At 28.3% G+C, this 27,405-nt stretch overlaps 1 protein-coding gene across 3 annotated transcripts in view; it reads left to right on the forward strand.

Annotated features, from left to right (window-relative positions):
* The window catches only part of LOC100197997 (Fanconi anemia group J protein homolog), a 95,803-nt gene that overhangs the window by 26,940 nt on the left and 41,458 nt on the right, over positions 1-27,405 (forward strand). For all 3 annotated transcript variants that reach the window (XR_010641260.1, XM_065807805.1, XM_065807806.1), the window contains exons 12-16: positions 3,788-3,946; positions 8,812-8,858; positions 8,983-9,145; positions 9,243-9,273; positions 20,324-20,379. Coding sequence is in view for 2 of the 3 variants with exons in the window: in XM_065807805.1 (XP_065663877.1) it covers positions 3,788-3,946; positions 8,812-8,858; positions 8,983-9,145; positions 9,243-9,273; positions 20,324-20,379 (456 nt within the window). In the remaining variant the exon portion in view is untranslated. The remainder of the gene's footprint in view (positions 1-3,787; positions 3,947-8,811; positions 8,859-8,982; positions 9,146-9,242; positions 9,274-20,323; positions 20,380-27,405) is intronic.

Raw genomic sequence — 27,405 nt, forward strand, 5'->3', positions numbered from 1 at the left:
TTCTACAAATGCATTGGATTATCTCTTAACTCACCAGACAAAATGTGTATGTGTTCAACAGTTCAGGTGGAAAAAGAGATGGGTAAATTACAATCATTCAAGAACAAAATTTTGCAAATGCTACTATACTCTCAGAGTATTATTGTATTGTAGTATGTTCCACTAATTTGTTCTTGTTATATATTGCATTAATTTGTTCCAGTAACTTGATTTAATGATTAGATCCAATATTTTGTTTTAGTAATTTGTTCCAGTAATATGTTGCCAGTTGTAATGTTGCAGTAAATTCAGGTCAGGTTAGAATTAAGATCATTATGATCACCCTGCTACAGGTAGCATGAAAGAAATTGTAATATGTATTTGAGAAACAAGACATGTAAATAAGAAATCGTAATATCTAAATGAGAAGACATAATTTGTTATTGCAAATGTACAATGTAAGCTTATAGGTCATTATAAAAGATTTTCTGGAACATGAATTTGAATAAGTTAATAATATCAAGTTAAGCATTTTGTATGCACCAGCAATGATAATGGAATTGAAAGATCGTTTCAATGTGCCATTTGTCAAGCAAGGACAAAACAAAGACGTGCCAAACAGGAAAAAAGAACAATAAAGCCTGCTTCAAAAGATGCAAACATAATTTGATTGCAGCTATATCAGCAACAAATGTCATAATGGAAACTCATAGAGGATCATTTAATGCAGAATCTTGTAGTGGGTGTAAATGCACAAGGAGCATTCTACAACAAAAAGTTATGAAAACAAACAAAAAAGAGATGATTATTAGGGTGCATTGAAAACAGAATTTTTTATGAATTGTCTTGTAATAGCTCTAAATATATACGATATAATAAAATATCACTGCGATATAATAAAATATCACATGGATTGACAAAAATTTTAGAAAAAAAATTTTTTTAGAGGTGTCCCAAGTCCCTTAAACATTTATAGGGCCCCTAATATTCTGGGAAAAAAAATTCTTCAAAAGTAGATCAACCTGGTATTTAAAAGAAGTGAAATTTTATGAAAAGTTTGAAAATAATAATTGTTTTATAAAAAAACATATCAAAAAAAAAAATATATTATCAAAAAACTTGTAAAAATGCACTTTTTTTATTTTTTTTATTAAAAACTGTGGTTATTATGCAATAAAATTTATAATAATAATTTTTACATGAAACAAATATTATTTTTAAGCTTTTTATAAAATTTCACTTTTTTTGAGTACCAGGTTGACCTACTTTTGTAGAACTTTTTTTTCAAAAATATTAGTAAATGTTCAATTGACTTGGGGCACCTCAAAAATATTTTTTATTCCAAAAAATTTTTGAATCCAGTGATAATTTATTATATCCCATATATTTAGAGCTATTATAAAACAATTTTGAAAAATTTCTGTTTTTCAATGCACCCTACTGATTATGTTGGGAACATCAATGAAAATATCACAAATGGTCATCAGATAGGTTGGTTTGAGGAAACAAATTTTAACATTTTTTGTAGAAAAATGCAAGGGCATGCCAAACAGAGAAGAAAGACAATAATGAAAATACCTGCTTCAAAAGGTGCAAACATACATTTGATTCCAGCTACATCAACAAATGTCACCATGATGCAGATTCTTTTAACAAGTGGATTTTGTTTGTTTCACCAGTGGGTACATCCAGGAATCTTTTAAAGGATTTGGTTATTGTAACAGACAATGCTCTATGTCACACTCGTTTGGAAAGTGTCTTTAAAAATTCTCCAACTCAGTTGAAATGTTTAGAACAAAGGCAGTATTTAAAAAGAATTAGTACTGCAGCAAAAAATACAATACTAGGAAGTGATTGTGCGTGTGCTGCTCAACATACTAGGAAGCACTATGCCACAATTTTAAATATAAAAGATGCCCAAGTTGGTGTTTAACTGAATATTATAATGATTTTTAATAATAATGTTAAAATTCAATTTTAAATCTTTTTTTTTTTTTGTAAGTAAATTATTTGTGTTTTATTTATTATTAATCTGATTTCTCAAATGAATTTTTTTACGAACTAACAAAAAAAGTTCTAACTAACACCTGATAGGATTTTTCCAGTTACCGCCAAAACTGCAAATGCCTTTTTCATCACTTTTTTATTTTATTGATAGTATATTACTATTTATTAAAAACCAACCCATATGGCCACCTTGGCCAAATTAGAAACCAACCTTTAATTACATGGTATATTAAGGCAACGAAATTAAATATGCAAAAAACTTTGTTCTGAGAATCATTTTATAAACTTTTCTTAATTGCAACTAATATGTTCTCAATTACATCTTACGATTTCTTATTTACAACTTTCATGTTCTAAATTACATCTTATATTTCTCAATTACAGCTTTCATCTTCTAAATTACATCTTACTTTTCTTAATTACAACTTTCAAGTTCTCAATTACATCTTGAAAAGGTGTTGTACAACTTGCTTCATGTCCTGCTGCCTTATAGGATTCTCTTTTCTAGAAAGACTAGGTGGGGTTCTGACTTGAAATACCTCCTGCGTTGGGGCTGTCTCAATAAAAATACTTACCCTGGTCTGGTGTTAACTGCATTGGCTACTGTCTTGTAGGCCTCATTGGCAAAAACTTTAGGGGTCAGCAGAAAATATCTGTTGACTAACTTTGCGACCCTATTTTTATCTAATAGGCTTGTCTAAATGTAACCTAAGTTACTTTTTTTCCTGCCAGGGTCAATGAATGCTAATGAATAATGATGAATGCTAGATTTTCTTAACTCTTATGTTTTTTGCTTGTGCATCCTTGATAGTGGCTATGCAACTCTTACTGTCATTTTCTAATTAAGATACAGCTCTAAAATTCATTTAAATAGTTCTAAAACTGGCAGATATTGATTATTCTCAAAATTTTGACTAGCTCTCAAAGAGACTGATTCCATCAACAGCTGTAAAATATCAGATTATTATCAGTAGTAACTATTCATCTATTGAATTTTACTTCTTGCAAAGTTTACTGACTAATTTGCTCTTTGTGAAACTAATCTGGGTGCTTTATCTTCAGATCATTGTGTTTATAGCTAATATTCTTTAATTCGCAAAGATTCCAATATTCACATCCTTGACCTGGACATGCCTTGAACTGTTTTTGTAAAGTCAGATTTATTACTCTCCTCAGTATTCTTTGATGTGATTTTGTCTTGCATCCCATCAATCAATTTTCCTTTTTATTTAGTCCTCAGTCCTCATTGTTCTTAATACTGCACACTTTTTGATATTGTTTCTAATCAAATAGACCAATCTCTATTTTATTATCTCTCAGCCACTATTGTTGTAATTTTGATGCTCATCACACTGAATGGCTGAATTGTACTCTGATAATAATTCTAAATGTATACTACAAATTGGAGTGCTCAACATTCTTAAAAGAACAGAACAATAATAAATTAGTAGAACCAATCAAGTATTAAATTTTTTAATTTTTTAAATTTTTTAAATTTTTTTAAGTTTTTTTTTTCATTTCACGCTGTGAAATTAAAAAAGTTTTATTTTTATTTTTAAATTTTTGCGACCTTCAAAATTAATTAAAAAAATATATATATATAAAGTTGACATTTTATAGTAAAAATTAAAATACGACCAAGCAAGAGTATGTATGCGTGTGTGTATACAGACATATATATGTGTGTATATGTGTTAGTGTGTGTGTATATAGACATGTGTGTAGACACATACATACATATATATATGAAATAAAAAAAAAAAATAATATTGTTGTTATAATAATAATAACATTTTTTTAGTGTGATGGCATGTTGTACTGGATAGAAAGTGTGAAAGACCAACTTGTGCAGCAAGGGTTTGAATATGAGGCTAAAGTTTGGACAGGCAAAGAAATTATTAAAATGTTTCAAAATGCTGAAAAGTTGCACTTGTCTTGCGCTAGTGTTAAGCTTTATAAGGTTATTTTTCAATTTAATGCATAAACAATTTACAATTTTATGGTTTTAAATTAAAGCTTATAAATAAGTTTTTTTTTTATTAAATTTTTAGTAAATGAAATTTTAAATCAATTTTAAAATTTAAAAAAAGAAGTTGTTTTTACATTTTAAAACCTATTATTTAAATTACATTTGCCACTCTACAATCTTTATTTTTTAATGGGCTGATGTCTTTTGGTTTGCAATTACAGAGGAAATTTTCAGTCATGTTTTTTGAATATATTTTTTTGGTTTTGATTTTTGATGATGATTTTTGAAATGTTGTTTAATTAACTAAACTTTTTTCAAGTAGCTGTAACTAGCCTTTGTTTGAGTAGCTGTAATTAACCTTTGTTTGAGTAGCTGTAACTAACCTTTGTTTGAGTAGCTGTAACTAATCTATTAATTGGAAAAAGATTTTCACTTATCACTATTTGAAAGAGGGATCTACTTAAGTACTTTAAGTGGGTGGTTTGATTTATGAATGTAGAGTAGTTGGTCTTTTTTAAAAAAAAGGTTGGTAGGAGTTTTGAAAATTAAAAGTTATATCAAGAATTTTTAAGCACGAAACATAGCAAAAAAGTGTTTAACAATTGTTTCGTTGTTGCGATCGAATGCATTGATGGAGCTGAAGTGTGAGAACTGGTATGATTTTACATTCTAGGCTCTTTATATAGAATGATTAGTAAAAATGACTTATTGAACTGTTGCTAATATTTCGATTAATGGTGAACGGAGTTTTCCTAAAGGTGTTATAAATGTTTTTGATATACATCCCTGTCAAAAAATCCTGGTAACTTGACTTAGCTGATCTGGAGAAAAGGAAGGTGGCATTTGAAGGTCTTTGATATCAGGAATAAATATGGAAACTTTCAAGCATATCCAAGAAAATAAATGAACATTTGATTTTATAGTTACGACATCAATAGTGAGGATGACAGCAACTATTTTTATTTTGCATTTTTACAGCCGATACAATCAATTAAATTATTTTAACCAAATTAAAAAATATTCAAATTGTCAAAATTAAAAAATATTCATCAAAAATAAATATTCTTTATCTAAGTCAGATTTTATTTTATCTGTTTTTTTTTACTTTAAATTTTTTAGGGAAAAGGACTGTTTATTGTTACCAAAATAATCAAATGTTGTTCTTTTTAAAACTGTGAATTTATAATTAAAATGCCTTACAAAGCAAGATGAAATTCATGAAGAAAATGATGAAATTCAAGATATAAAATAAGGTTGTATGTTTTTTGTGCATGCAAAAGGCTAAGCATGAAGTTACACCATTTATCATTAAGAAAGGGACAAAAGTTTTGTCCCTTTCTTAATGATAAATGGAAATCAATTTTTCAAATGCAAGAATTCGCAGAAGTGTGACGCATGTTGTTCAGGAATTAGAATAAAAAATGAAGGCAAGGACATATCTCTTCCAACCTTGTTTAACTTTCTAGTAATTCAAGTAAAAATGTCCATATAAATGCAACCCTGCAACTGTCTTGTTTGCAAAATTGGTCAACTAAAGCTTAACTTCAAACATCCATTGCAAATAGAAAACAAAACTGATGCAGACAAATTTGACCATAGGTGCTCAAAATGTCTTACAAGACTTGGTAAAGAACTTTCCCATACTTGCAGTGTATTATGAGATTGCTTGCAACACATGACAGCAAAGTATCAGATCAGATTACAGCTGCAGCTATAGGTCAAAAAGATGTCTTACCACTTGGAACAATTTGTATTAACCAGGTTCAAAGTGGCAGACCACTGGCATTAACCCCATAGATTTTATTTCATTTCATTTATTCATAATCTTTGTAGTTTTTTCTTTGAATCAACTTATACTATTTTTATACTTATTATTTTAATTATGTCATTTTAAGGCCTTTCAAGTGCAAGAAGACTTTTTGATGGACCTACTAAAGTAAAAGACCTTAACAAAATTCAACTTAATACAAGAATGTTCGACCAAGGGCATGAGAAAATCGGCATCAACACTAAATCAAGTTTTAAAGGTCAAAATTACAGAGCCATCCATTGATTCAAAATTTCTTGTTATTGGAAGTGCACTTTTAAAGGTACATTAATTGAAAAAAAATCATTGAGCACAGTAAAAATTTGTCGAACCTTTTGAATTATTTTCTGTTAAAAAGGAAAATATTTTAGTAGTAAGTTTAATAGTAAAATTATGAATTGATGGAGTTGGCAAATTTTTGAACTTTTCTCTTGAAATTGTGAAAAAAAAAATTCAACAGCCCTATTATGATGGCCAGTTTGAAGGCAATGATTGCAGAAAACTTCTTAAATGCATTGACCTTTTACAACAACTTGCATAGCAAACAATAGCATTTCATGCTTTTCAATCATCAATTTGATCAGTCAATCAGAAATTTTGATGCTGTTGTGAATGCATGCTTTGGAAATCATTTGGATGCAATTTTGAGTCAAGTTATAATGATTTTATGGCAGGGTGTATAGCATGTAAACATACATCTTCAGAAAGTCTAACTAATTCTGGTGTAAAATGTTCATTGGTTTTGTTAAAGCTGAAACATCTTTAACATAGCTTATGTTAAAGATGTTTCAGAACATAATGGAAATCTCAGCAAACTATTGAAACTGAGTCTTAATGATTTAAAATATTCAATAGATCTAAAATAAAAAATATTTATTCGGCTTAAGCAGTTACAGTGGCAAGTATGTCTATTGCTATGCAAAGTGGAAAAAATTCTTATAAGTGGAGAAAAAAGAATTTGATATCATCTATAATAAGTTCCATGTAGATGGATGTAAGAAAAATCACATGAAGGAATTTAAAAACTGCATCTTTTTTTGAATTGTATATCTCAATAAATCTTTAGAAACTTTAGTGGGATTTTTCATCTCTTCCTCAGAGTTACACATTTTTATGTATATATACTTATTTCTATGTTTATAAAAGTCTTGTTTACTCTGTGGCCTGATTTTGAAATGTGGCTTGAGTCAAACTATATTATGTTAAAAGGTTACCATGAAGCCTGTTTAAATGGTAACAATTCACAGAGGCTTTTAGATAAGTTAGATAATCTAGAAGTTAACCTTGTGCAACCTCTATGTTGCCAAATACGATACTACTGCAACTTGTAGTTAGTTATCTATGAAAATTTCAATTATTAAAACAAAAAGTTTTAGCTTAGTGATTGAAGAATCTGCTTAGTAATTGCTGAATCAGTTTTAGATTTACAAAAAATCATTTTTAAATCTGCAGCCTAACCTGGAAAAATTTAATTATCTAATAAAAATTAGAAAGTTCGTATTTCAGTACGTCATCTTGCTTCTTTAGTATGTCATCTTTTTTTTTTCAACATAGTTACTTTGGTGTATACATGAGCAGGCTGGAGAAATCACTACCACTATCAAGCATCGAAGCAATACAAGCATTGTTTGTTAAGAAAAAGTATGATAAAGTTTAGAATAAACAATTTACTCGTTTTCTCTTTTTTAAATTTCTATCCATTTGTTGTTAAATTTAAATCTATATAAATTTTTATCCTGTTGTCATTGTTGTTAAATTTAAATTCATTAAATAATTGTTGTTATTTTAAAAGTATTGTTTTAAGGAATTAAAATTTTCATATTTAATATTAAAACTTTTTGTTACATTTATTGCATTAGCGTTTTAAACTCAAGTTGTTTTGGAGTTAAAGAGTTAAGAATCACAAAAAATAGCTTTTTCGACTGTAATGACCCTCTCAGCCTTGAAGATAACATAAATAACTTTAAAAAACTAGGTTTAAACTAGGTTTGTTAAAAAGTGTCCTTTAAAAAATTAGAATAATTACCTTTTTTATAACCTATGTTTTATGTATTTTGGAACTTTGAAAAATAGATATTTTGCCAGGGTCGAGAGAGAAATAATCCAATGGCTAATACAAACCCCTGCTCCCCATCTTCACATATGTTACATAAGTTAAATCCATTTTTATAAAAAATATGATTGTAAATTAGGTTCAAATAAGAAATATTTTAAGATTAATTATTGTTTTATTACTAAACTAAAAAAATTAACCAAATCTAACGGTCTCAGGGAGTACAATGTTTATACAATTTACTCTGAAGGCCTCAGAAGAACAGTGTCTATAAAATACTAAATAAAACTTGGATTTGAATGATTTAGTTAGATTTAGATTGTTTTAAATTTAAAAGATTGCTTTGTTAGATTAAGTTTAATTAGATTTAGTTGTGTAAGTAGTAAGTTTGGTTTGCATTAATTCACCATCTGGGCATGAGAACTTTAGATCTTTTTTATGTTTTTTTTTAATAACACTTTTGCAAATAAATATGTAAGTTTTTATATTTTCTAATACAAAAATTATCATAAAGTTTTGACAACATTAATAAATTTACTTTTTCTTTGTAGATAAGTGAACTGATACTGATTTACTGTACACATGTTCCATATTGCACATTTAAACATAGAATATTTTGTAATGGTGCATCTGTTTTTGTTTTTTTCAGATTTTGATACTTTTTAATATTTTATTGAACTAAGAAGTATTTTGATAAATTAATTCAGTTAGTTGAAATTCCAGATTATGCATTTTTTATATGTTTAGTTCTCTTAAGTTTCTGTAAAAAAATTCTCCCCCTTTTTATTTTTTGGTTGGATTTGCTGCCTCATTATCATAAGTAACATCATCATGATGATGATGATGATGATCATCATTATCATCATCATCATCATATCATCATCATCATCATTGCCATCATCATCATCATCATCATCATCATCATCATCATCATTTTTAGTGTCTTTATCATTCTCACCATCTAATAAATTTACTTTTTGTAATATATTGTTCTAGGATCAGCTGATAGAGCTAACTAATAAAGAGCAACAGGAAAATGTAAAGCAAGTCGAATTTTTTTTTTCTCTAACAAATTATTATTATTAATTATCCCTAACTAATTTGATTTAGAATTTAAAAAAAAAAGCACAAGTTTTGATTATAAAATTGAATTTTTTATTCTTTTAGTACATTTGGAGAGGAAGAACTTAGCATAAGTTCAAAAACTTTGAATACACTTTTAAATTTAATGAAAGTACTAGAAAAGTTGTTTGACGAAAGTTATGATTACAGCAATGATTACAGAGTGATTCTCTCACGCACTGCAGTCATGGTCAATTTAAATAATGAGGTAACTTTAAAAAAATTATTTTTATAAATTTTGAGGTGGTAGTTGTGTCTTTTTTTAAACCTTACATAAATCCCTTCTTTTTCTACATTCTTATTAGAGTGTTGGTGGCTGGAAAAGTAAAAGCAAATGTATGTATATTTAATTGTTTATAAGTACATTTAAATAAAAAATCAAACTAGAAATTTCTAGGGCCATAGTATATGACTAGGCAGGAAGACATAATCAAATATTGTAGTGGTTCTTTTAAAGTCACTCAATTCACAAAACTTAAACAATGGTCTTATTTAAATAATCAAATTTAATTTACCAATTTAAAAAAGGAAATATTTTTTCACATAATATCAAGTAGCTATTTAAAAAACTGGTAATAAGTTTTTAAAATTTTATTTCATAACAAAAGTATTTTTTTCTTGTATTATTATTTTTATGCTGATTTTTAATTTTTAAATCCATATTTTAGATTTTTCTTTTAATGTATTCACCTCCCCAAAATTGAAATTATGGAAGCTGTTGTTGTTGATGATATTATTATTCCCTTTTTTTATTTGGCCAAAATGTACATATGCAAGAAATGTGTTAATCCCAATAAAGTGCTTAAAAAATAGGATAACTTCACAATTTTGCATTTTTCTGCAATTTTTTTTGTGATAACTCAGGCTGTAGTGGTTTTGATTTAATTTTGTTCAAAAGGAGTAATGAAACACATTTTGTGTTCATTAGAAAGATTTCAACAAACTCTAAAAACTATTAAAAAATTTATAAAAAAAATAATTTGTTTTTATTAACTATTATTCTAACTGGCCGAACCCACAAAATAGGGGTCTCTGAAAGTCTTTTACCAACCATTTCTATACATATTCCTTATTTACTTCAATATTTTTTAATAAAGGGTAGAAAAATAATTATTTAAAAATTGCTCTTAATGCAAAAAATGTGTGCACTTTTTCTGCATATTTTGAGCTTGTTAAACAATATATATGCCTTAAATAATTAAACGTTTGATTAAAAAAAAGTTTGCTACACGTTAATTCAACTTTTCAGCACAAAATTCTTATAACATTTATAAAATTTTGTTTGGGATTATCTAATTTAAAAACTTTTATAAACTAAAAATGGGAACCAATATCCAACCTGCTGATAAGCAGCAGTCTGCACAACGAACACTAATATTTACTTGGATGAAATGTTTTGAGCTGATTTTGGCCAATTATTAAAGTTAGAAATGGGAGTCGTGGAATTTTAAATAAATTTTAACATGCCACGACTAAATCAGTTATTTTAAATATATATACATAGCATAAAAGACAGTTAGAAATATTTTTTTTTAAAGTTATCATATATTATGCATAATCGTTCCATATACCACCCACAGACTCAACTTATGCTAAATATGTTTACATTTACAAGCATTAGTATGTAACACTATACAAATGGATTTTTTACATTTGCATAGTTATATATATATATATATATATATATATATATATATATATATATATATATATATATATATATATATATATATATATATATATATATATATATATATATATATATATACACATATATATATATATATATATATATATATATATATTAGGGGTGGGACTTTTTTACATTTTTTTCTTAAAATCATTTTGCCCCATTACTACCGGTGGAGAAATATTATAAAAAGTATTTTTAATAATTTTTCAAAACCCCTCCGCCCAAACTTATTTTTTTGAAATGATAAAGATTTTCAAAAATTAATTTTTGCGACAGATTGAGAAGTCTTGTTTTTAAAAGGAATGACTTTTATAATCTAAAATATTAGTTAAAAAAAGTAAAAATTTACAAAGGACTGAAATACCTTATAAATAGTGCTGTGGCTAGAGGGTCACAGCCCCCCCCCCCCCTAAACCTGTCATTACAAACCTTCCACTCTAAAGTCTTGCAAACCTTCCATTACTAGTTGTATCACTAAAATTAAAGTCCTTATATTTGAAAAAGGGACAACAAATTTGCAGGCTCTGCAAATTGTTTAGCGTGGCTAGCCTCCATGCTTACAAACTGCGCATAGAAATCTATGCAACTTAGGGTAAAGATATTTTTTGTTGAGTTCTTAATTTTTAGTTATAAGTCTTTGAAAACTTTGTCATGGAAGTAAATATAGTTCAAACACTAAATTATTTTATTGCAATAACATGCTTAGGCAGATCAAAGTTTTTTACAGCGTCTCAAAAATTTGGCCTCTAAATTGATAATGTTTTTTTGGAGAAATAGTTTAACTTTTGCATATGACCTTTTGCACACTTCATTTGTGTAATCAATTTATAATAGACAATCATTCCAAATATCACAGTGTCTTTTCAAACACACGAGGTAATTACCAGTTAATGCCAATATTCACTCTGTTATATAGTCAACATTTCTTCTGCAAAAAAAACTATGGCTTGGCCCAGTGATCTACAATAAAGTTGCATGCCTCTATTATTGATTCTTTTTTTGTCTGAGTCAAACTCAGATATTTCAAGTAATAGATAGCTCTTGAGTTCCATTGTGCATTTGAAATAGGCCCTGGTTTAAAAAAATGAATTGCAGTAAATTCATTGTCTTGATAAGACCTGTATCTTTTACATAACAAATCCAGCTCCGTATAGTCATTCCTGTCATATTTTTTACTTTTAACAACTGGCTTATTAGGCTTCTATTTTTCAATTAACTCATGGTAATTAGTAATCAGCTCATTAATGAACCAGTAATTATCTCTGCTCTTACCATCAAAATGTAAGCACTACATTTCTTCAAAATAGTCTATATAAGATCGAATCAAACTTATTTTGTGCACAAGTGACATAGATGCTTTTTGCACTGCGGATCTGCAAATCGATTTCTCACCAACTGCATTGTACAACGATTGCAGAGTACAACTTCTGCAATCTTTGCCATACAACTTATAGGATACCTTTCTTTTTCAGATATCTTAACCACCATTTTACCAATGATCTTTGCACATTTCAATGAGATTGTGTAATCCTCACTCGTACTATTATCTTCTGAACTTTCACTACTAGAATTGTCTGTAACATCAAACAGTTGGCTATAATTTGTTTCAAGTTCTTTTATTTTAGGTGGCAGGTCTTGCGCTGTAATAAGCACTATACTTCACTGACCTTTAAACCTATTGGAAGATTTCTAAAGTTCATAAAAGAGTTTGTCTTCCAGATTTTTAAATTTAGCATTTTTGGGCAATAAAGTCAAATAATTTATCACAGCTAATTATAATAATTATCTTCTTATTTTTACTTGTGTTTATTTTATAAAACGTTTATAATTTTGAATAGCAGACTTTACTTTTCTTTGCACAGATTTCTCTGTAATACATGGTATCCTCATTTTATTCCATAATTGACAAACTTCAATTGAGATTTCTTTAATAACATCACTTGATCTAGGAATATTACCCAATTCTAAAAGGAAATGATATCTTTATATCTGCTTTGTCATACATAATTTAGAAAAATCTATCAGTGACTACTCAATCAAATTTCCATTTATATGATGACGTTTGTACATAGTGTTATATTAAATTTTTACATCTGCATATAACATATTTGTTTATTATCATATTATTTAGATATGCAATAAAATTGCGCTTATTTAAAGTACCCTGCTCAAAATTAGTGGCAATTAGTATAAAAAATTTACAAAATAGTTTCTTTTTCACTTAAACATATATCCTCAATAGCTCAGTGCTTAAGCGAGCTGGCCTCTGTGTCGTTTCCAAGGGTACAAATTCACCTCTTGGCATAATTCATTTTTCTATTTTTTCAATCTTGCTGCTGTTTTAAATATATACATATATATTAGGGTGGAGCAATTTTCATAGCAAAAAAAAAAGAGTTTAAAAACCAATATTACTGAGACACGAATCAATGTCTATTAATTATAAGATAAAAGTAAAAAAATATTTTTTGATTTTGATGAGATCTTGAGGGTTCTCTTTGGAATTTAAATTCTTGACAGGTCCTAATATTTTTGAATTTTTTTTTTCTAAACCATATCAACCTTGGACTAAAAAAAAAGCAGAAAAAAATGCTTGTTTCATAATTAATAATTTTATTAAAAAAATTTTTCAGTGAAAAAAATACTTGCAAAAATATACCTCAAAAAACCCCTGTTTTGTTGAGGACGGGGGTTTTTAATGAAAAAAATAACTCTACTTTTTTAATTTCAATTTTTTAATAAAAACAAATATTATTTTCAAAATCAGCATATTATTTTGCTTCTTTTAAGTATCAAGTTGATATAGTTTAGAAAAAAAAAGTTTAAATAATATTAGGACCCATCAAAATTAGAATCCAAAGAGGAACCTCAAGGACTCATCTAAACTAAAAAAAAAAAGAGTAAGGTTCTTTTTTCACCAAAAGAGATTGATTTGCTGCTCAGGCAAATCAAATTTCAAAAATTTTCAAAATCGCTCCACCCTAATATATATTCATACATATAATATATATAACATATATAACATATGTAACATATATAACATATGTAACATATGTAACATATATAACATATATATACATAGCAAAAAAGACTTATAATAGTTAAAAAAATTTTTGTTTAAGTTTTTATATATTATACACGATTGTTCCACATAACACCCACAAACTCAACTTATGCTAAATACATTTACATTTGCAAACATTTGTACCTAACACTATACAAATGGGTTTTTTACATTTGCATTATTTTAAATGATATTATTACGTATATTTACAAATCTGTATATAAATTTTTTATATTTCCTTATAAAAGCATGCTGAGAGAATCACCACTAGCTTGGCTTTTTTACATAAATTCGAGTTTTAATTTAAATGCTTGGTTTAAAAATTTTCTATTAACTTAAGTATTTAATCTGTTAAAAAAAAATTGATTTGGTACCATAAAAATTTCATTTTCTTCATAACCAACCCTTGGAATTAATATAAAAATTTTTGCCAACCATAAACACTTTTTGATTGGCAGTTAGGTTGGCATTGCCGAATGTCGACCTTAATTTTGAAGGCTGCATAACTGTTGACTAATGATAAACACAGTAAATTTTACATCATCAAATTTTACATCATCAAATTTCACATCATCAAATTTACCTAATTAAAACCATGTTTAAAATAGTACGCAAACTAATAAAACAATAACAATTAGACTATATATAATATATATAAATAACTAATTATAGTAAAATTCTTAGAATCTAAAAATTCTTAGCTCCAAAGTATCTTAAGTCAAAAATAGTTAACAGAAATTAAGATCGCCTGGCACTTAATAGTGCTAAGCAATACCACAACTTAGTAACAGTGCTTGACTGGCAAGGATAACAATTTTGCTCTACATACTACTAAGTACATTTGAAAATATATTTGTGTATTTTTTCAGTCCTCACATTACTATATTGGGTTGCAGGCAAAAGGTTATAAATATCTGGTTTATCATACTTTTTATATTATATTTTATAAAAATTTTAAGTATCAAAATTAATTATAAAGATATGTGGCAAACCATGCTTTTGAAATTCCATAACCTGAACATGGGTTACGACTCTCCCTAATACAACATACTAGAGTAACTAAGTCATGTCCATAGGCACCGCCTTTTAATTTTGACCAAGGGGGCAAACAGAAATACAAGGAGGCAAAAATTTCTTTCTCCCCCCTCCCTTAATCTACTGACATCATTTATGGATGACCCCTAACTTCAATAAAAATACAAAAAGCTATTATTTATTGAAATGCAAAAAATAAGAGAGAAAATTGATTTTATTTTTTATACAAGTTAAAAATAAATGAGAAAGGTTCTTGCAATTGCCTTAATTGATAAATACTTACAATTTGTTATCATTTATATTTTTGAATATACTTATTCAAAAATATAAGTGATAACAAATTGAGATTTTGAGGAACTTAAAAAAAGATATTCTTACATGAATGACTAAAAATATAGTATTTTTTATTACTAACTAGAACTTACAATTTTTATAGCAAAAGTATCGCTTCGAATGGTTGTCTTTTTACAAATTCCTATCTTCCCCAATATCCAGTTTTTCATTGTGACAGTTGATAATGGACAAGTGATTTAATCTCTTCTGGTCATTGTATTTCTTAAATATGTCTTCATTCTTCTTAGCATAGAAAATGATCACTCTGTTGTATGCTCTGTTATTGGAACTGCAATAATTAAGTGCACAAATTTTTTTAGCTCTGTTAGATGAATCATGCTATTTCCATGACATTTAAAAACATTTAAAACATCCATAAAAAGTGCTACTTTTAAATGTTTGGCTTCAATTATGTCATGAAACATGTCCCTATGCAATTTAAGTAAGTCTTTATTTATAAATTTCTTTATAAAAGTCAGAAGTTGTTTTTGGAGAGACTTTATTAATTAGAAAAGACTCTGCATTCAATAACAACAATTAGGAGTCAGAGAAAAACCTTGATGCTTGGCCCTCTAGAACAAAATCTATAGCTTCTTTGTAGACTTTATTGTAACGCTTTTTTACAGTGAAAATGTGTGGCTCTGTCAATCCACAGTCAAATCTAATTGGTAGCTTTCTTTCTTTCATGTTTAGGTTTTTCTTTAGGTTCATATAAACCAAGAAGTTTCCATTCCTCTTTTAAATCTTCCCACATGATAAAATTAAATTTTTTTCTCATGTTGTAAATGGTGTCTTTCAATATATTAATAATATCAGTGCATATTTTTAAATGTAAACTTTTACTCTGGATAACGGTTTTAGCTTCTTCCAAATGTTATAGGATGCTCCTAGTAGTTTTCATCTGCCTTATCCAGTTGCTTCATGAATCCGTTTGCTTTTGCTCCCGTCTCATTTTTTTCAGTATTAGACAGTTCTGAAAAAAAGTTTCGTATTTCCTCATTGTTCAGTATTGATGCAAGTGATGTGTATCGCAACATCTATCGTGTAAAATGGTCTCAAGGACAAATTGTCACTTTCTTGCTGAAATGTCTTGAACCAGCCAAGTCTCTTCAGTGATTTGCGAAAGAACATAATAAAAACTCCCTAGTAAGCTAAAGAATATCTTTTACCTCGATAACATTCTTCATAAAGTCTTGGGTTACAAGATTTAGTGAATGCGCTTGACAATGTACAAATAATGCACTTATTTTTTACTCTTATTTTTGCTTGTAAGCTGTTATAATCTCCCTAAACATTACTCACACCATCAAAGCATCGCCCTCTTAAATCATTTATAGGTAATTCTAATGTGGTTAACATATCATAAACCACTTTGAAAAGGGTTTTAGAATCAGTTTTGTCTGTTAAAAATATTTTATAATTTGAAATGTGTCACGGTTGACCGATCGAACTCACAATAAAACCTGTTCCATTACAGATATGTCTAATGTCTTGTCAAGCATTATTGAAAAATAATTAATTTTCTTAATTTTGACAGTAATAACTCGATTATTTTGGATGCTATCATTTCAAGTGATTCGTTTATTATTTCATGTAAAATCCATTTATATTTCATTCTCTGTAACCAAGAACTCAAATTTGAAGCTTCATCTGTATGACCTTAAATGGCCAGTCCTTGTCTTGCGAATGAGGCAACAGTGGAAATAATTTTATCAAGAGCTTCTCTTGATTCCTTTATACATTTTTGGTGCAAGAATGAAATTTGTAAAGATATATTTAAACCTTTATCTTTGCATGATTCTTTGGTAATATTTTATTGGTGATTTGCTGATTTTTTATGCATAATAAATCTTTCAATGGTATTTTTCCAATTATTAAATCCTTCTGTGGTAAACTTTGAATTGTTAGTTTCGTTTCTTTGACACATTGAACAGAACGTTTTATATTTGTCTTTGTCATAATTAAGTCATTGCTTGGCAGGTGCATTACAAGAAGATTCAATTGAATCAGACTGTTCTGAAGCTTGTTCGGAGGAAGCCAAAGCCGTTGATGACACGCTGCTTGATAGATGGCAATACAGCTATTGCTGAGTCTGATTGTATATTTTAAACTGGGACAGTAGATTTATTGCTGGTTCTAGTTAAGTATTTCAACATAGCCATACTAATGATTCTATTGCTGATTTTTAAACTTGTGATAAACCTGAAAATAATGAAGCTGTAAATAATTTAATATGGATAATACCGATTTAGTTATAAAAAATTGTTCTGCAGAATTATAATATAGATATTTTCCATTTATCTTCCTAAATTAACACAAAATTTTGGGACAAAGTAACAAAAATGAAAAGAGTAGGATTTTGAAAATCAGTGCATACTAAAATAAATGACTAAAAGGCAGGAATTCATATAACTTTTTGAAAGACATCTCAATAGTTTTTTATAACAATAAAAAAAAGACAAAAAACAAGTTTTTTTAAACATACATCTTATATTAGTATAATGCACTAAAAGGTAGTAAAGAATTTTTCTGCTATTCAAGCGTGGGTCAATTTTGTTTCTGTTTGTTGTTTTGTTTCTTGCTGTTTCTTTTCAATAAGCATTTTCCGAAAAAGCACTGAAATGGTTGGATGGTTTTCATAGTGGTTCGGTTTCGGCTGGCACTTAATCCTATTGCAAAATGTATGATAGACAAAAAGACAACTTTTTGTTTGTATTTTTTGCTTACTTGACACAAAAAAAGTTGAAAAATAACTGATTTTATTTAAGAACATTGCTAGAAGATGGAAAATAATTTTTTGAAATTTAAATTGCTAATGCATGCAAAATGATTATTTTTAAAAATGCTAAAAAAACATGAAAACTTACAACAAATTTTTTTTTTTTTAGTTCACCTCCCCAAGGTTGTGAAGGCCACTACAGACGAGGAGGCTACTTGTGGTTATAACCCTCTTTCAACTCTAAAACTCTGAAGCACGAACCATGGCGAATAAGACCGCTGTGCAGAGAGTGCAGGGGATCAAACTCGGAACCTCTCGCTTGTGAAGCGAGTGCTCTACCACTACACCACTACCGCTATGACAAATACCTATTTCCAATAATAGACAAGCAGTTAACATTAATTAGACAGAATACTCTTCATATGTAAAAAAAATTCTTCTCAGTTTGTTTGGTTATTTCTGATGAAAACAAGACGTGGAGGAAAAGAAAGATATTTGAATAAACCATAGGATCTAAGTTGGCTGACATACTTGACATAATTTTATGAGGATGACCTCTTGAGTAAATAACTTCCCTGGAAGCAAGCAAAACATCATCTTTTCCAATGAATACAACAGCAACTTCATTATGTGAATGCAGATTATACTACGGGAATAAATGCTTTAGATCAAAATTAAGGATAGGTTGACACAATGCAATTTTCAAGTGAAAGTCAAACTGTAAAACTTGATATATGTTTTAGTATGTTTTAACATTACATAATTTGAAAATTATGTACGTTAGATATACACGCTTGTTGCATACAAGTTCGTTCACGTTTACTTATAAAGCAAAGTACTGTGACTCTCTTTTGCCAATAGCTTGTTTGCAATGGCTGCCAAGGGTATGTGTCAAACACGCTCAAAGTGGCACTACAACTTCTACAAAAACTATTAAGTTTGGCAATGATATATATAGATAACTGTATATATATGTTACAAATTAGTAAGACAAAAAAATTAATACAAGCTGATTATGAAATGAACTTATGTTTATAAAAAAATAAAACAATATTTAATAACAATCAATTAACAAAGAATGCAGAATATAATGCAAAATGAAGCAATGTAAGTCAATATATTTTAATCTAAAGTAATAAAAAAGATAAAACAATTTAAAAATAAATGTAACAATTTTAAGAAAATATATATTTGCATACCTTTATAAAGTAGCATAACACTTTAAACAAAGAAAAATTGAGAAGCATAATCATTTTTTTTTTTCAATTACTTCCAGCAAAATTTAGTTTTTTTTATTTCTTATTATCTTTCTGAGAAAATAATATAAGTAATATATAAGTACAAATATAAAATATACTGAAATATATGCACATTTATGTGTATAAATGTTGTCAACAAATAATTTATTTTATTTAGTTTTTAATGTTAAATACATAAATAAAATTCCAACATAATCTAAAACTGAAAAAAGTAAATAGTCATCTGAATAGTAAACAGTAAAAATCAAATCAGTACCAGTTTGACTGTCTAAAAAGTTTTTTTTTTATTAACCCTTCTAATAACAAAAAACAACAATAAAGTGAACTGAAGTAACTAATAAGCACTTCAGCACTTTTAAATTGCTCTAAAAAATAAAAAAAAACTTGCTAAGTTAGTTGTCTAAACAAAGTAAAAATCCAAGAATAAATAAACATATATTAAAACTACAAATTAAACATATTAATTAAAAAAGAACAACATCAAATCTCCTTGAAGGCTAAGAAAAGTTTATCATATCTAATTTACTTGCAGACCTTGTTTAAATGACTGCATGAACATTAAGGAACGCATTTAGAAAAATTTAGAAACTACTTAAAAATGATGACGACATTAAATAGTGTATGTTAAATATTAACTAGAGTATTAATATTTAGAAGACTACATAAACTACATGTTTTGCTCTTATTTAATGTCCTTGTAATATTTATTTCAAGTTTGTTAAAATACTATTTTTTTAATTGTCAAAATGGATTTTTATTAGAAAAAAAAGTTTGTTAATGGCACATTTACAATTTTTCTTTAGTGCATTTTTATCAAAAAATTATTAGTGTTATTAAAATTGTTGTTATTTAAAAATTGTTGTCTTGATTTTTTACTTCAAGTTATATAAATACTTATCATTGTTATTTTTATCCATTGTTGATGCTTTTTAACAAATATTTAAAGACTGCTTCAATTAAAATTCTAAAGGTGGTCATTACTCTATTCACTTTATGACTTCTCTTATATATATGGTACCTTGAACAAGTCTACTCTAGGTGGTGTTTGCAGCAAAATGTACTTACTGCAAAACACCGACATCGCTTCTATTAAATATTGTCTTATAGCAATTTCATTTAAATTCCCCAATTTTGACTAGGAAACCTGGTTTTCTGTATCTTTATTCTGAAAATCTACATTTTTTTGATTGAAACTTAGACTGTGGGAAGGCATGAGATAAATAGTTGCTGTAAAGAGTTTGTTAAATTTTTTGGAAAAACATAAAATCATCATTTTTTTTTAGATCTTGAAAAAGTGTGGACATATGAGATAAAATGGTGTTGCTTAAATCCTGCTGTGGTAATAAATTTTAGTCAATTGTTTAAAAAAACATGGTTATGATTCTCATTATTGACAGTAATATTTATTGTCATATTATTTATACAGTGCAATCTCTCTAATTCGAACTTTCTTGGAAAAAATAAAAGTTCAAATTAGAGAGATTTTCGGTTTATAGAAATATGACTTTTTACGGTGACATTTTACAGTGACTTAGCATTTAATCAAATTATGGAGTTTTTCAAAATAAGGAGATTCGAATTAGAGAGATTGTACTATATTTATTTTTAATGCATCTCAAATAAATATTAGTACATCTGGCTTTTTAACATAACTTTATTTTTAAATATATATATATATGTGTGTGTGTATATATATATATATATATATATATATATATATATATATATATATATATATATATATATATATATATATATATGTATATATATATATATATATATATATATATATATATATATATATATATATATATATATATATATATATATATATATATACATATATATATATACATATCACAGCCCTCAGAATTAGGGTCGGCATTTGCAATACCAACCTAACTGTCAACCTGAAAGTGTTTGAGGTCAGGAGAAAATTGCTGACCTTGTTTCTATGTTTTATGGTAAGACCTTTGTATCAATTTTTTTTTGCTGACCTGATACCGACCTCTAAAAAATTAAGGTCAGCAAATTATTGCCGACCTCATTTTTCCTAATTCCAAGGGTTGTATATCATCACAATGGACCATTTTTCATTTTAAGATACACGAGGTACGGAACTTCAATGTTCAAAAGTACTGAAAATAAAATTTTCAGAGGAGGGAACTAAAATCAAGGTTGCAGCCAAAGGTAAAGCACTTGCCATTTAACAATCGAAACGCTCTGCTAAAGTGCTTTTTCCATTAAAAAAATCCCTATTACAAAAATTAATAAATTTAAAAGCACTTGTAGACTTAGTAATAGACAAGGAGCCAAAGTACTTAGCATATTTAGAAGCTGGAAAGGATTTTTAAATGAATATTATGATATAACAGAAATCAAATTTGAAAAAGACTCCAGACAACTGGTTTATTGTAAAAACATTAAAGGACTTGTTGAGAGTGTAATAATGGAAAGAAAAATATCGAAGGATTATGTTTTAAAGGTTGGAATTGGTGTTGGAGGCGGATTTCTAAAACTTTGTTTAAATATTATTAAAAAAGAAGCAGAAAGTAAAATAAAAAGAAAAAAGTTTAGCAATGAAGAAGGAATAGGCAATGAAAAATACAAAGACGGAGGCGTAAATAAATTGTTTATTATTGGCTCAGTAGAAAATGTGGCTGAATCTCATTTGAATCTTGAAGAAATTCTCAATATTTTGCAGCTAAATGAATAACTTTCTTTTGCTCTTTTGATATGAAAATGGCTAATATATTTTTTGGAATTGAAAGTGCAGCATCAACACATCCTTGTCCTTGGTGTAATATTAGCAAAGAAAAAATGCAAGATTTTCAAATTCATGGTGAGCTCAGAACTTTAGGAAGTATCCGTTCATCAGCTAATGCTTACAAAACTTCCTGTAAAGGTATTAAAAAAAATTCAAGCTTTCAGCTGCATTTTATAATAATTTTGTCAAACATCCACTAGTTGATCTACCTGATGACATAAAGGTTATTGAAATTCTTGCTCCAATAGAACTTCATCTACTTAGTGGAAATACAAACAGAATTTACAACAACCTTGAAAAATATTTTTAATCCATAGATACCACTTTATTAACGAATCATTGGAACCAAAGTTTAGGTTTTGAAAGGCCTAAGCTGCATGGTGGTCAATTTAAAGGTGGGGAATGTTCAAAACTACTGAAAAATACTCATGTTTTAAAAAAGTTAATAAAATCTTCGAAACTAGAAAAATATGAACACATCATTTTTATACTTAATTCCTTTAAATGTTTAAAAGCGGTTAAAGCTGCATGTCTTGGTTCTAGTTTGTTACCTGAATATGAATTAACTATTAACAAATACAAAGAGGCCTATGTCAAACTTGGTTTAAGAGTTTCCCCGAAAGTCCATGCTCTTATCAAGCATGTGTGTGAATTTCTTTCATTTATAGCAAGTTCCAATCCAAATAAAGGATTGGGTTTTTGGTCTCAACAGTCCTCAGAATCTGTTCATTATGATTTTTAACAATTTTGGGATATAAAGTTTCCAGTAGTCTTAAAGATTATCCTCAAAGCCTGCTTAAAGCCATGGTTACATACAATTCCAGACATACTTTCTTTAAAACAGTATAGTATAAAAAGTATACTTTAATAAATATGTGTATCTTTTGGAAACTATTATAGGTTGTAAATGTAAATAAATAAATATATAAACATTTCTGTGTGTTTTTCAAACTGTTCTCTAATTGAAAAACAAATTAATATATACCATAAGAACAATTTAAGGATTTTTTGATATTCAAGATAGGTAACTTTAAGATTGGCATGTTCATACTAATTTAAAGTATGTTTTTAGCAAAACAACATGGTGATTAGAGTTTAGCAACAATATTACCCAAAAACTAGGGCCCCAAGGTCCAAATACTTGAGTAGAATGAAAATGGAGGGGGAGGGGGCACTATTTTCTTTAAAAAATAACTCTGCTATTATGAACACGACTAAAATTCATGTGTAAAATTGTAATTTAGTAATTTAGGTTTATTTAATATAGTTTAAGTGTTATTTTTTAATATATTTATAAGTAACGTATTAATATTTACCTTTTAATTGGGGCCCCTAGGTCAAAATACTTGAATAAAAGGGAGCAAGAGGGGGCACAATGAATATCTAAAAAAAGCCATTATGAGCGTGATTAAAATTTGTGTGTAAAATTATTTAGTAAAAAAATATTTAAACGTTGAAAAGTTATGACCTTGTAAAGTTGATAACCCCCCAAATAGAGTTGATTGTAAACTTTACTTGATCGCCATTGTTAAACGACAAGTTTTTTTTTATATAAATTAATTTTTTCGGTAAATTCTGATCTAGTTCAAAAAACTTGAAAAAAAAAAACTTTTTTTTCTTTTCCTACCACATATGGGACAGTGGGACCTGAATTTTCAAGTTAATATTTAGTTCCCAGACCCTGATGATCATACACCAAAAATTCATGACCAGTCCCTTTAACCCCCTTTTTTTTTAAAAGACGTCGACCAAATATTTTCGAAATTTTGATTATTATAGTAGGATGTTTCGTGGTTTGGAAAATGCAAACCATTACTGGTGGACATTTTTTTTAAATAAATTATTTCCGCTATGGTGTAATATATATATATATATATATATATATATATATATATATATATATATATATATATATATATATATATATATATATAGAGAGAGAGAGAGAGAGAGAGAGAGAGAGAGAGAGAGAGACAGAGAGAGAGAGAGAGAGAGAGAGAGAAAGATATATATATATATATATATATATATATATATATATATATATATATATAGATATATATATAGAGATATACAGTATCGGACAAAACGAGTGCAACCAAATAATGCTAATTGAGTTCTTAAAATAAAAGTGCTGCATTTTTTCAATTTAGAGAAATAACTATGTAACTGTTTAGAGACAAAGTTCTTCAAGTTTTATTCATCACAAAGTTCATTATTTGTACACGAAAATTAATAAATTAATCAAAAGTATTAAAAAAAGTTGATTTCCTTCTGGACAAAACAAGTGCAACTCGACAAAATGTTGACCAAGCTGTATTTCGCTATCAATATTTCGTGGCGAATCCTTTGTTGTCGATCACAGCCTTGCACCTTTGAGGCATAGATTCGATCAGGTGATCAATGAAACTTTGTGGAATCGCTGCCCTGGCCTTTTGGATTTGTTCAAACAGTTGATCCTTATTACGAATACCTTCACGATTAATTCTGCGGTTGACGATCTCCCACAGGTTCTCGATAGGGTTGAGATCCGGAGATTGAGGCGGCCAATCCATCACCGATAGGTGGTTGTCTTGAAACCACTGCTTGACTACTTTTGCAGTGTGTTTCGGATCGTTGTCTTGCTGAAAAACCCATTTTATTGGCATATTCCATTCAGCATGAGGTAACATAACATCTTTCAGGATATTTTTATACATGAAATGGTCCATTATTCCATCGTTTCGATGTATTGGACCTAGACCGTTAGCAGAAAAACACCCCCAGACCATTACATTGCCTCCACCATGCTTCACGGTCTTATGGCAGTAATGTAAATTGAGGCGTTTTCCGGCCGGTCGACGTACACGGCAAATGCCATCGCTCCCAATGATGTTGAACTTCGATTCATCACTGAACAGGACAGTTCGCCATTTCTGCACATTTCAGTCAATATGAGATGTAGCAAACAGGAGTCTTTTCTTCTGATTTTTTAGTGAAATCAGCGGTTTCTTTGCAGGGCGTTGAGAAAATAATCCGGCTTCAACAGCACGTCGTCTGATTGTTCGGTCCGATACAGGCAGCTCTAATTGCTTTTGTATCTCGACTGATGATATCCAGGGATCCTTCTTGACGGATATGACAATCATAGAATCCTCTCTAGAAGTGGTGGAACGCGGTCTTCCACCTTTGTTATCTGCTGCCAACTTCCCCGTAGAACGATATTTGGAACATAGTCTTGATATGGTCCATTTTTTCACGCGATATTGATCACAAATATTTTTTTGTGACATTCCACTTACGTAATCGCCAATAATTTTCTTTCTAAGTTCCAATCCAAGACTGTCGGGAGCCATTTTTGCATTTGAAGTCATAAAAATAATAAAAATAATCACGCTTCTCAAGGCTTACCGTGTTACATTTACCTTGTGATGATACAATAATGCTCTGTGGAACACAACGTCTTGGTTGGATGTGGACTGTATTGATGTAATGAAAAACTTGTTTTATTTCACTTCTTGTATTGATGTTCTTCGATAAAACAATTTGATAAAACTCACTTCGATAAACTGTCTTGATAATACTGACTGATTGACTTCCAAATACTGACTGAATTACATGTCGATTTACATGTCTCTTATATAGTAAAATGAACCTGTGTGAATCTGTTCTGGAAGATTCTAGATGCTTCTTTTCGATGCTTCTGGATGCGTCTGGATGCTTCTGAATGTTTCTAGATGTTTCTGGATGCTACTGGATGCTTTCGGATGCTTCTTCTGGAAACTTCTGGAAGCTTCTGCATGCTTCTGGAAACTTCTGGATACTTCCTTTAATTATTAAAAAACTTCCGTGATGTTGACACAGACCAGACTTAAGAAAATGAAAGAAACCAAAAAGTTGCACTTGTTTTGTCCGCTGCAAAATGGCACTTGTCAACGAAATTCTGCCTGTGTGCTGTCACCTGTCAGCTGATTGCTCATGTCATGGCATGCTATGACTCCAGACTCTTGAACTGTTTGCTCTGGTAGTATAGTTCATTTTGTTTTTAAGACATGTAAAATTAGGAACACTTTTTAGCATTTTTCGATATTGGTTGCAAATGTTTTGTCCAATACTGTATATATATACATATATATAGAGAGATATATATATATATAGATATATATATAGAGAGATATATATATAGAGAGAGATATATATAGATATATATATATATACAGAGAGATATATATCGAATGAGAAAACTCAGACTGTAAATACAAAGAATGCCTACACAGTATGCAAATGTGCGACAAAATTAGCAAATAATCTGAGCTGTGAAAATTGTAAAGAAAATGTACAACGAAAAGCATACCCCCAACATTTTTTGTGAGGGTGCGGTTGTGCCTCACAATGGAGGCAAAACCATTTTTTTCACCAAGTGTATTTTTTGTGTAATAACAATTTCAAAAACTGTTTTATTTTTTTCTTAATTGCAGAAATTTAGAGCTTAATAATGCTTTTATTGAAATAAACTGTTAAAAAAACACATTTTGTTTTTATTTTCATATAATGTCATACTAAAATAAGAGACTTCATTATATACTTTTGCTTATTATTTGGGATCGGGAAGATATAAAAATATATAAGGTCAGTCTCAACACACACACACCCAAACACATACATTATAACAATAATATTAAAATGACTGTAATAAATTCCATAAATGAAAAGTAAATAAATTTAAAAATTAAAAAAAGAAATAGTTAGGGTTTGAAGTAGCATACACTGCCAGCCAAAATAACAACAACAACAAGATATTTATTTTCCTCAAAATTTACAATCATCTAATTACAGCAATATATTATTAATAATAATAATAATAACAATAAAAATAAGAGTATCTATAATATTATAAATATTAAAACCAAAATATCATTTTTAAGAATAAATATAAATAATCGATTGACAAGGAAGGAGTCACTCATGCAGAAACCTGATCAAAGGAGTGACACCAAATAATTAAATTGACACCAAAAAAATTAAATAATAAATAATTAAAGTGACACCAAAAAATTAAATAATAAATAAATAAGATTAATTTAAAAAATAAAAATAATAACAATAATAACTTTATTCATTAATAGAGCAATAACCTTATTTATTAATAGAGCAAGAATTTTCGCACAAAAACAATATTTGTAATTTTTCGGTAAAAAGTCATTTAGAAAGGTCCTAATAATGTTTGATTTTGTTTTTTTACTTCTGGTTATAATATACTTAAGTATAAAAAACATTTTTACATAATATAGAATAAATAAGCAAAAGAAAAACGCATAATAACAAAACTTTCTAAAAAATTTTTTAGAATTTCCAGCAATCAATTGATTAATTTTTCAATGGTTTCTGCAGAAATCGCACCCCATGAATCCTTTTCTATTCCATATTCATTCTATTCCATATCCAGATATTCCATAACTAGTTTTTTTGGCATGGAATAATTTTTTTTTTGAACATTTCTTTCATGTTCCTCCTATAGTAACTCAACTGGGTTTAAATCAGAAGATTGAGCTGGCAAGTTTTTTTTCTTGTTTGCTTGCCTAACTTGAGGTTTCTTTATAGCAACTCAACCAAAAAGCT

The sequence above is a fragment of the Hydra vulgaris genome, chromosome 10, assembly GCF_038396675.1.
Source record: "Hydra vulgaris chromosome 10, alternate assembly HydraT2T_AEP".
NCBI lineage: Eukaryota > Metazoa > Cnidaria > Hydrozoa > Anthoathecata > Hydridae > Hydra > Hydra vulgaris.